Below are 12,528 nucleotides of genomic sequence, written 5' to 3'. Positions count from 1 at the left end.
AGAGAAAATAGAAACAAATGTGACTAATGTGAACAAATAAGATCAAATAATAAGTTATCTAATTTTGTCTATTTTTCCTATCAATTTTATTTTACAAATTTAATTTCAATTACATCACATGTATTTTAATTTTATTCATCTCAAATCTACTTTATAATATTTTTCTCTTTCTTTACTTTTATCCATGTCAAATATTTAAATTTTAATCTCAATTACAAGTATATTCATTCAAAAATCTTATTTTTCTATTAATAATCGTGTCTCCAAATTTTCTATCACAATTTTATTATTATATTTTAATTTGAATGAAGAAGAAATAGATATATTTGATTTTCACAATTTTAGTCTCTGTTTTAAAATGTACAATCATTATCAAATCATAGTGGTTATACAAATTAGATTGTTTTTGTTATTTTCACCTTTCAATTTTATTGAACCATGATTCAAAATTATTTCATTTCTAAATTAAAATAAAATTTTTGAAAAAATAAGAATTACATGATATAATTTTTAATAAATATATTGTTCAATAAACAATAAATATATATGTTTTGTTACTTTCTTTTTCTATTTCATTTTATGGTAATTATTACTTATTGGACTCAAAAGAAAATAAATTCTCGATTAAAATCTAAATTTTATCATAAAAAAATCTGTAAAATATTATAATTTTTTTTATGTCTCTAACCAGTATATCTAAAAGGATTTAAATGAGAATTTTTATTTTGTATTTTTATGGGCTAACAAGAGAAATAACAAATTTTAACTTCTCATTCTTAAAAATAGTAAATTAATATTTCATTCATAAAAATGACAAAACGAAATAAAAATAAATACAAATTTGTAAAAGTCTAAACTATTTTGCCATACAAATGTGATTGCAATGACTTATAAGAAATATTCGTAATTACACGGTAATTAAAATAAACATTTAGAGACTGTCGATGTCTATCTTGGTTAGGCTCTGAGCATTGTACCGGTATCTTCTCCAACCAAGTGACCGTCATTTTTCTCTTCGAAATTGGCTCATCCACCAACAGTGGTGACACCTCCGACTTCAATTCTATCTTCATCCCTTGCTCCATCAGACCTGACTCTCTCTCCTTCCACCAAAACTTCACCACTAGCTTCAACTTTGGCTCTTTCTCTACTGGTTTCATTTATTGCTCCTTTGGAGTCACTAGTGATCTCTCCAATTCCATAAATAGAATGGTGTTGTGGTAAATAGAATCGTGTCTTTGAATCTATCATCGTAGCCATAAATTCCTCCAATTCTTCCACTCTGCTATTTTAAAAGTGATTAATCTGTCTTCACTCTTCACTCTACTATTTTAAGGAAATCGTCAGCACAAAGAAGGAGATGGGGGAGGTGTGCAGTGTTGTTGGGTTAAAATAATTTAAGTATTTATAAAAAAAATTTAAAAAAATAATAATAACTCTTATATTCAAATCTAATATTTGATGGTATAATTTTTTTTAAACCAATTAAAATATCAAAATGCAAAAACATAAAATAAATTGAAAAAGATTGAAAAAATAAAAACAAATAAATAAAATGATATTTGAAAAAATATTGGGTTAGTTTTGATATTTGAGAAAAAAGATAAATGATTTTATGATTTAAAACAGAGATATTTTAGGAAAAATAAAGATCTATGAAAAAAGAAACGTGCAAAGGAAAAAATTAATTTGAGTCATAGAAGGTTTTATATATATATTGTAGTTCTAAACTTAAAAATAAATACACTCCAATTAAAAATCAATTAACCAAACCATGTAAATCACTCTTAAACTTACTTAAAATTATGTAACAATACTTTTTCTTTTTCTAGACTCAAAATATCAATTTAGAAAGTGAGGGCAGGACTAATAAAGACCAATTATGATGGGGTGTTTATGTCAATTGTGGATTTGATCGATTAAGTCAAACGTCCAAAGTAGACTCATTGTTAAAATTCGAAAAGTGTAGGGAGGTAATCGAGGAGAAAATCAACATTCATGCTACAAAATCTACAAATGGTAGAATCAGTTACCTTGTAACTGAAAATCCAGATGAGGGCATTTCAGGGTTAAAGAAAAGTGGGAACACATGAGTGAAAGTGTATTTACTATGAAATTTCTGTTTTACGATTGTTTCGGTAGAATCTTTAAAACAAAAAAAAATAATATGATTCAAAATTTTAAAATAATATTAATTAATAAAAATGGGATGTTTTCAAATATTTCAAGTTAAAAAAATTATAATAAAGATAATCATGAAACAATTTTAAAAACGTATGATTTAGTATATTAACTGAAAATGTAATACAAATTTAAAAAAGTTAGTTAGAAAAATTAATTAATATAAGATTTGAAAATTTAAAATAAGATAATCATAAAAACAATTTAAAAAACAGATCACTTAGTTAGAACTAAGAGAAAGTATAATATTCGAAGATAGAAGATCGTTGACATACAGATTTCAATTATTTTCAAACTAAATCACGAAATTTGTGTCAAATTTAATGGAATCAGCATTATAAATTTGATAAATTAATTACAGTTTAATTAAGAAAGATGTAGAATTAATTGTAGTGGAATTAAAAAGGTCGGGTGTATTTTAGTATAAACAAAAAATCAATCCATGTATTTCAAGAGAATGATGTGGTTTGCTATTTATCGGTATGATAGTGTAATTACTGTACTTGAATAACCCTATTTTTATTGTGAGAAACAAATGGGGCTTGGAGTTCAAATTTGTTTGGGCCTTTTAGAGCCCGATGTTAGCTCAGCTAAGTCAGATACATTGGTTTCATTACGATATATCTTGTTAACTTTTTTAAAAAAACAAATTATTATTCCCATCTTCTGGTTAGATGAATCGGGTCCATTTATCTTATCTAACTAATTTTTTCTATTTTATTTTTTAATTTAGCATCAACCAGAGTTCGGTATTAAAAAAAGAAAAGAATTGGTAATTATAGCATCAACCAGCTTTTTCAAAATAAAGTTCTCTAACAATTTGCAGATGCCCATATTTCACTTTCTCACTCTTAATTCATTTATATGGAAAAGGAAAAGCTTCCTATGTTTAAAAATCTAAAAGTGAAGTAAATTTTGGACCTAATTTTGAAATTAATGTATCAAATTATTAAAGACGAGAAGCGTTGAATTTGAAATGAGGGTGAGAAGCGTAAACAATTGGTAATTATAGATGTAGCATGTATTCACAACCATTCATAATTTTCATCATGTAAACTACTTCCTTCAAAATCTCGTCCTATGTGTTTATTCACTTGTTTGAAACAAATGTATTATCTATTTCTTTGTTTTTTTTTTTTAAGGAATTTATGATTTCAATTTTGTGTTAATTGAGCGATAAATATTTCCTGGATTTATCTTTTCAACTTCATGTTTAAAAAGTTATCCAACTTTCATTTCAATAACAAAGAACACCAAGAAGTCATTGAATTTTCAAAATTTTATTTCAAGTTCGATATTTTTTTTTAAAAAAAAAATTACTAATATATTATACATAAAATTGAGAGTTGATGTGCCTATATACAATGTTTAAACCGCCGATTTCGATGAAAATATCAAGGTCTTTAAAAAAATTTCAATGGAAATATCCATAAAATGTCGATTTCGATGAATATTTCTAAAAAATTTCATATATATATATAAACAAATAAACATTTTATGATTTTTAAACAAGTTAACAAATAAATATTTTATGATTTTTAAACAAGTTAACACGTCTATTATTCATATTATATTTATATTAATGATATTCTATTCCTTATTTCTTTTATGTATCATGGATTTTTCTATGATACAAATGGAAATATCAATTCAATTCTCATACGATATGAAACATATGGATATCAACGAAAATATCGACAACTCAATGGAAATTTAAAACATAAAATTCAATTATGTTGTTGTATTAAAAAAAAAAACCCTCATTCTTGAGAAAAGTAAGAAGAGAATATAAGAGTGAAGAAAGAAAGGTATGAATGTCAACTCAAAAGGTATGAATATCAACTCATTGTCCATCTATAAAAAAAATTAGGGTATGTTTGGAAGTGATAGTTGGAGTAATGATTTTTTTTTAAAAAAAAGAGAGATTTAAGTACAATTGGTTTTGTAAAATTGGTTTTGTAAAATTGGTTTTTAAACAATCAAATTTATGTTTAGTGCCAAACTCTTAAAAGTAATTTTCATATATAAAAATTGATTTTGAATTATTATGTTTGGTTCCAAAAATGACTTTAGAGTTACCCAATTAATCAAAATTGTATTTTCTGTTTGAGAAATTATTATTTAACTAAATAATTATGGTAATTTTATTATTAAATTTTATATGAATGGTTGAGATTTTGAGTTAACGTGAAAGTTTATAATAGATATTAAAGAAAATTCAAGACAAAATATAATTGTTGTTAAATTATCAATTTAATGACATGCAATGTCTGACATCTTTTGTTCTCATATTTAAAATTAAAAAAAAAAAATCCATAGATAGCTAACCAATAATATTTAACGAATTAGATAACCATTTTGAGATTGGTTTTGTAACGACCCGATGTTTTGAGTACTCTGATAAGGGTCGTTACTCATAATTACACACTTACATTCAAAACATTTTGACCATTGAGGAAAATAAATTTCATTAAAATAATAAAGACAGTTTTCCAAAATAAATAACAAATAAGTAAAACCTTTGTTCGGGACCCTAAAATAATGAAGAAGAAAAAACAACTTAAACAAATAAAATTTTGACCAACATTGAGTTTCAAATCAAAACTTTTAAATAGCTTGAAAACGTAAACTAAGCGGAAGCGATTTACATGTCCCATATGGCACGATCAAAGTCCCTCTTGTCACCCGTCGGTCCGTTCCTATCATTACCTGAAAAACATAAATTAAGAAAGGTTGAGTATAAAATACTCAGTAAGTGATACCATTATCGGGATCAGACTATGCATCTACGAGCAAAAAAAGATAGCCCGTGGCTCACATCGGTTTTTTATGATGAAAGGAAAACCAAAAGACGTACTATCTTGCCTTGAAACGCATGTCTAGTGGCCCGTAGACACACCGTCAAATATGATAATAACATGAACGCGAACCCATCAACTCACGCATGTCTAGCGGCCCGTAGGCATACCGTCAAACATGATAATAACATGAACGTAAACTTGTCGGTTCACGCATGTCTAGCGGCCTGTAGGCTCACCATCAAAACATGAAACATGAAAATAAGAGTAACATGAATGTAAACCTGTCGGCTCACGCATGTCTAGCGACCCGTAGGCACACCGTCAAACATGATAATAACATGAACATAAACCTGTCGGTTCACATATGTCTAGTGGCCCGTAGGCACACCGTTAAATATGATAATAACATGAATATAAACCTGTCGGTTTACGCATGTCTAGCGGCCCGTAGGCACACCGTCAAACATGAAACTAGACTAGGTCTTCTGAAATAAAACATGCGTTAAGGCGAGACAATAAACCACTCTACTGGTCTATTCATGCATCACATACATAATATCAGTACTGATTAGAAATTTGAACATGTTCATAATACTTATAACTGCCATACAACAAGCAAAACATAATGACAAACACAATCATGCTTCAGAGTCCACCAAGTAACTTTATAGGTCTAATCTAGGTCGCCTGGCACGAAGACACCGATAATAATATCACTTACTTCAACTTGGTCACAAAAGTCCACGCAAATAATTCCTTAAAACATTTGGAAAACTTGAATCAACCAAAGTTGTGCCTTGGTCCAAGACAAATTCCAAAATTTGATTCAATTAGCCAATCTGATCAAGAACTAAATCCAAAATCAATAACTTATTTTTTCCACTATTACTCTCAATTCAAAAGAATAACCAACCAACAACTTACCCAAAACTTATCGATCTTTACCAATTTTTTGCAAAACGAAAAATGGTCTAGCTTGATGGTCAATGCCTCAAAACTTCCAAATCTGGAATCCAAGATTTTTCTCAAGATTCCGACAAAGATCGGGCAGTGGCGGCTGATGGCGCGTCGGCTCGTGGCTACCATAGATAGGCAGCGGGTGTTGCTGTCGGACAACATAAATTGTTTAGGTTCGCGACTAGTAGTGAGGGTCTTGCATGAGGAGGGTTTGCGAGAGTGAGAGAGAGAGGAATTTCTAGTTTTACAGATTTTATTCAGCCGTGATTACGAACAAACCAGAGCTTCAAACAACGATCCAACCGTTCTATGAAACTCTATATGTCTCAAACAGATTGACCAAATTTGAGCACGATCCAACGGTTCAAACTCCCGCAATCGAAAATTTTGTTAAAGTTCCGCTAAAAACCGAATTGCTCTTTCCCCAATTTTTGGCATCTTTTCGCTCTCATTTAATTTCGAAAAAATCTCAATTCTTTTATTTTTTTTTCAAAATTTGAAAAGATAAATAAAATATTTTATAACAATATCTCCAATATCTCCAAAATCTCCAAAGATTCTATTAAATTTATAAATCAATTAACTTTTCAAATTATAATAATTTAGACTTCAAAAACCAAAATTAAAGAGCAGATCCATCAATTTAATACAAATTAAATCTTTCCAAATATTTAAATCAATTCAACACCACATGAAATTAATTATTTCTTTTAATTTATTTTTTTTTAAGTTGGCCCTAAAATCCAAAATCAAAGGGAAGCAAAATTCAATATTTTCAAGATAATCAATTCATATATCTAATCAATTAAATTCAATTTAAGCAATAAAAAATTTTCAATTATTTCAATTTAATCTCAATTTTTCAAATGAAAGGGAAATTTAAACTCAATAATTTTAGATAATTAATTTAAATTTTCCTAAAATTCGGGATGTTACAGATTCCAAGTTAATCACTTAACAAAAATCACCTATAAACTAATTTCTCCTAAATCAATTTAAAATGATTTTAGATTTTTTTAAAAATCAGTGTCAAACACCATCATTTTAAGGAAAAATGAAAATGTGATTTTGAACATCTCAAAATCACTCCTTAACGTACCCTTAGTATGGTTGGCTTAATCAACAAATAATTGACACATTGTTTTTTTTTTCGAACAAACCGTGAATTTGTGCTTAAAGAACTGTTCAAAAAATATTTGGTATGTATATAAACAAAATAAATAAGAATGACTACTATGTTTAGTAGAGGTTATATTGTTATATCCGGTATATATACTGTCAATTTACTAAATAAATGACCATATAAATACTGGATAAAATTTTTAAAAATGTACTATTGCCAACTCATTACCATTGTTACCACTATCCCAAGCTGTAATTTATTGTATTGATATATTTGAATATAAATAGAATAAATCATTTTTGAATCACAACAAGATTTCTGTTAAAATTTTTAAAGGTGGCACAGTTTTTTTTCCCCCTAAATGCATCTCTTAAAAAAAAATCCTCTATTTTTATAAATAGTTTTACATGCACTCGTTTTTACCAAAAAAATAAATCTTTAAAATGCTCTATTATTATTTTAGTTTACCTGTCCAAAAAATGTACCATTTAAAACCTAAAAATTGATTGCAAGATTGAATACTTTTGGATGATTTCTTTTTCTTCACATTATTGCTGTCATTGAAATGTTGTAATCAACGTATTGAATGGTTCATTTATTGTTATGTACCCTTGTGCTAAATTAGAAAAATCTACAAATAAAAGTCACCAATGATCAATTAAGTAGGTTTTTTCTTTTTTGTGGATGTCAAAAAGGAAGAGGAAATAAAAAATAAAAATAAGTCTTATTTTGTTTAGTAAGTTGACTGCCATTAAAATCTTCAATGAATGCTTAATTATTACATGGAACTTACTCCTTTTATGTACAAGTGTTTGCCAAAATTATTAAAGAAACTTTGGAAAAAATCAAAGTTATGCAACTAAATCTTGAAGTTGATCAATTAAAATTGAATATAATTTTAAACTTATATAATTAGATAAATTTAGACATTATTATTGATTTTTAACAACTTTTAAGAAATAGATTATAATATTAATATAGTGCATACTATTCTAATTCATTATTTGATATGTCAATAAATAATTTATTCATTTATTATATAGACCTCACATAATTTTTAATTGTTGTTTCTATGGCAAACAATGAATGGATAGTATGAAAAATTTTCCATATTATAGAGGTACTAGGAATTTTCTCCTATTTTTAACTTGAATATATTTTAAATCAAACTAAAATCATCTAAATAAAATTAATTTTCTCAAAATACTACCAAATTAAAGAAAAAACATAACATAATTTTTTTTGTAAATAATGAGTGAAAAATAGAAGAAAATTGATATTATTTTATTGGGAGAAAAAGCAATGGAAATGGTAAAGTAAGCCAGCAGGGAATAAAAGAGAAAAAAAGGTAAGAGTGGGGAGTTGGTTTTTGATTCATATCGAAAAAAATTCGATTCAAAGCAACAGAGAGCCGTAGGCGTAACTAACAAACGCCATTGTTTCCAATCTGTGTGGGCGCAAATTATGGAAACCAAAAACATTCTTCAAATTTCTCAGATCATATTTCTTTCTTCAATCTCTCGACCATTTCATTCCTTCTTCTCACTCTCATAACATCCACTTCCAACTCTTCTTCTTCTTCTTCTTCTTCTTCTTCTTCTTTCTGCCCAACTTTTACTTTTCATCGATTCACCGCCAAATTCTTCAACTGGGTTTTCATTTCATGTCAAGCACTCCGTCTCTGATCAACCCTTTTAAAGTGGGGTCTTATTCAAAACCCACCATGCAACACTTTTCCAATTCCCCCTGTCGATACCTTCTTTAACTTTATCAAAATCTTTTCAGTCTTCAGAGATTCCAACATTTCAGCGATTTCCCGCTTTCCTCGGCTTCCTCTTCCCTCCTGCAGATGAAAATCAGGACTTCTGGTGGGTTTTTCGTTAGAAGAAAAGCCGATCACCGGCATAGATTTGAAGGGTAGCGGTGCCCTTGGATTTTGGCTCGGTGAAGACCCACAAAGGGTGATTTCGATTCTAATCGAGAGATGCAATCGAAAGTTCTCCCACTGGAGGAAGGGAAAGACCCTGGACCTTTGAACCGGACCAACCAAGCTAGGCCGTTGCCCTTTAGATTACTTCAGTTGTTCGTGTTGTTTTTGGTTCTTTGCTTTGTATTTTCGGTTGTTAGTTTGTATACGATCCGTCGTTTTGGGATTGATAGCGCAGTGATGACGTTTAAGTCCAATTTCCTTCCCTGTTTGGAGGAATACAATTTCAGTTTGGGTCAGTGGATTAAGGCTCCGGTGGATTTGATGCATTCAATGACTGACGAGGAGTTGTTTTGGAGAGCATCGTTTTCACCTCACATTAAGAATTACCCTTTTGAAAGGGTTCCGAAAATTGCTTTTATGTTCTTGACTAAAGGTCCATTACCGCTTTCCCCACTTTGGGAGAGATTTCTGAACGGACATCAAACCCTCTTTTCAATTTATATTCACTCTCTGCCATCGTTCAAACCCAATTTTTCTCCTGCTTCTGTGTTTCATGGGAGACAAATTCCTAGCCAGGTATGTTTTGGTTTCATTCTGTTGTACATTAGTGCTACCAATGAAGTAATGGGATTGAATTTTGATCCAGATTGTGATTGAATTTATGATGGTTTTGCTTGTGCCAATAATTGCTTTATAAGCTCTTTTCAAATTCAGTTTGTTGTGCCACCTTGTTCTTTGAACTAATGATGGTTTTGTTCCTTTAATAAATCTGTCGAAACTGTTTAAAAACATGTTAATGACCTGAATGATGCTTGAATGAGCTTGTGATTGGCATTAGAATGGTAAAGTGGATTCTGAGTAAACCATATAAGCTTGTTGGCTTGAACAAGAAGTGCTGATCAGAATTTTTTCTACACAACACTTAAGCATGTTGGATTGCTGTTCTTTTTTCTTTTTTTAAAATCGCTCAAGGGAAGGAACAGTTGAAACATGGTTAACATATGGTTTTAACTGGTTTCAGAATGAATAGGAAAAGTCGTGAATGTGATCGGCACCTTTGAAATTTTTGTTCAACTCGAGTACTTTTCATTGTAGAAATGAAAACCTATGGTATGGCTAGAATGTTTCAACCCTTAAATGGTTGTCAAAATATTTTCAACTTGTGTGTTTTTTTGACATTTCTCTGAGTCTGCATATTATGATAAACAGAGTATATTAACTGTGATCCAACATTAATAACTTCGGTGCAAGTGCTGGCCATTTTTCATTTATTTATAATCTGTGTTCATCCTCAACTGTAGTTAACCCATCAAGCTTTTGATGTTATACATTTAGGAATACTGATAAATTTCTGTTGATTCTATGTGCCAGATTGCAGAATGGGGAAGAATGAGTATATGTGATGCAGAGAAAAGACTCCTAGCCAATGCGCTGCTTGACATCAACAATGAATGGTTCATTCTCCTCTCGGAATCATGCATTCCTCTCTACAATTTCAGTGTGATATACAACTACTTGAAGAAATCCAAATATAGCTTTATGGGTTCGTTCGACGACCTTGGCCCTTACGGGAGAGGACGATATAAGGACGCCATGGCACCAGAGGTAAACATCACAGAATGGCGTAAAGGCTCCCAATGGTTTGAAGTGAACCGTAAACTTGCAATCAACATAGTGCAAGACACCAAATTTTATAAGAAATTCAAACAATTCTGTCGACCGCCATGCTATGTCGACGAGCATTATTTCCCGACAATGCTCACAATAGAAGCAGGAAATGTTATAGCCAATAGAAGCCTCACGTGGGTGGACTGGTCAAGAGGAGGCCCTCACCCGGCGACGTTTGGAGGACGGGACATTACAGAAGAGTTGTTAACTAGAATTGTAAACGGTCAGAATTGCAGTTACAATGACGGCACCTCCTCCATTTGCTCTCTGTTTGCAAGAAAATTCGCACCAAGTACGTTGCAGCCTTTGCTACGTTTAGCACTGGACATGTTTGGATATTGAAGAATAATTTGCTTAAATGATCAGAATAGAGAAAGAGGGCATGAGGGGTAAGTAAAGTTCTAATCAATACAGTACAAATGTAGGCAACAGAAGACTAATTCTTTCAGGGCAAGCAGAGTAACCCAACAAACAATAGAAAAGAAGAAAATACATGTAATATCTTATTGCAGGGAGGGTTTCGAATGAATAAAAGATGCTGTGGAGTGAAGAATGCAAGATTCTTGAAGAGATGGGAATAATTAAATGATGTTATTTTAAAAGAGAGAAAGCGATGGGGGAAATGGATGGGACCTCACATTGGTTTGTATATTTTTAGAAGAAGTGAGCTTAGGCGTGGTGGAAGTGGAAGAGCACATGAGAAGCACTTTTGAAAAAGAAAAAGGCCTCACGCTTGGTTGTTACGTTATGTTATGTTATGTTATGTGTACATTCCAAACCCGCAAGCCTCCAAATACATACAACAGTTTTTGCATCTCAAGAGAGAACAAAACGTGAATCATTTTGATGGTTTTTTCTAAAAGGAATTCTTCAGAGCTTTTGTTGCTTTAACACAAGAAAGGAATGAATTCTAGTTATATTTCAACTTTTTTATAATTAATTAATCATAATTCAAATCACTTCTCGAATTTCGAATTATAAGATTTAATACTTTTTTTATAAAAAACTTTCTTGGTTCCAAACGTGAGGTATGTATGTGTTTCTCGTATTAGTTGAATTATATTCAGTTTGACTGTGCTCACCTTGTTGTAATTATGTAGTTTATTTTAGTACTAGAGAAAAAAATGTTTAAAAATACTGTAATTAATATATCAAATAGTGTTGTACGTTGTTTGACCCTAATAGTGTAACTATTTGAAAAGAAAAGATAAACAATAATTTGTGAAGTTTTAAAAAATGAAAGTTGTGATTGTCCATCCAAACATATCGTTATTTATATCTATGGTCAAAACACTTGCAACATAGTAAATAACATGACCATTCGTATATAAAAGAATATGTCACTTCGTATGTAACCATCTCAACCCGAATAATTATGATGAAGTACAAAATGGAAAGACAAAATGGGGATGTCAAGATTGAAAGAGAGAGGGAGAGGGAAAGAATAATTAACGTCAAGATTGAAAGGAAAAAAAGACAATACTTCATTAATGCAGCAAAGGAAGAAAGTGCATTAGAGACATGTAAACCTATTCATGAAAACTTAGAAACCAAATCTATTTCAAAACTTTCAAGACCAAACAAACATGTTCATGAAAAATCAATGATAAAAAGGGCAACTTTTACTTCTCTTTTATTTTTTTGATAAATATATTTTGTAATATTATGGGACAGTCGTAAGTATAACAATCATGTCCGACGTCTTAGAAAAATAGCACGATGTGCAAAATATAGATCCAATTCTCGAAATTTATGGACTATATCGCTGGTAGGATTCTATGAGTGATATTGTCTATTAAGAGATTATGAGAGATATAGTCTATTACTAATAAATTTTGCTATATTATCTACTTAATTATTATCCAAAG

At 30.1% G+C, this 12,528-nt stretch overlaps 1 protein-coding gene across 1 annotated transcript; it reads left to right on the top strand.

The window, feature by feature from the left end:
• The first annotated feature begins 8,408 nt into the window (after positions 1-8,408).
• LOC120087022 (Core-2/I-branching beta-1,6-N-acetylglucosaminyltransferase family protein) lies at positions 8,409-11,492 on the top strand. Its single transcript, XM_039043864.2, has 2 exons — positions 8,409-9,568; positions 10,364-11,492. The coding sequence occupies exons 1-2, from the start codon at positions 9,047-9,049 to the stop codon at positions 11,000-11,002; spliced, it is 1,161 nt and encodes a 386-aa protein (XP_038899792.1). The 5' UTR covers positions 8,409-9,046; the 3' UTR covers positions 11,003-11,492.
• The last annotated feature ends 1,036 nt before the right edge of the window (positions 11,493-12,528 follow it).

This window comes from Benincasa hispida, chromosome 9, assembly GCF_027475165.1.
Source record: "Benincasa hispida cultivar pf3 chromosome 9, pf3_genome.v1.1, whole genome shotgun sequence".
Classification (NCBI taxonomy): Eukaryota; Viridiplantae; Streptophyta; class Magnoliopsida; order Cucurbitales; family Cucurbitaceae; genus Benincasa; species Benincasa hispida.
The sequence above is the reverse complement of the archived record's forward strand: the minus strand, read 5'-3'. Positions and strand labels throughout refer to the sequence as shown.

What these genes read in the sequence shown, in the direction of transcription:
- LOC120087022 (XM_039043864.2), top strand. Translation starts at nt 9,047, where the DNA reads ATGCAATCGAAAGTTCTCCCACTGGAGGAAGGGAAAGACCCTGGACCT. An exon ending in GGAGACAAATTCCTAGCCAG is followed by an intron (nt 9,569 to 10,363) that starts GTATGTTTTGGT and finishes TCTATGTGCCAG; the next exon opens with ATTGCAGAATGGGGAAGAAT.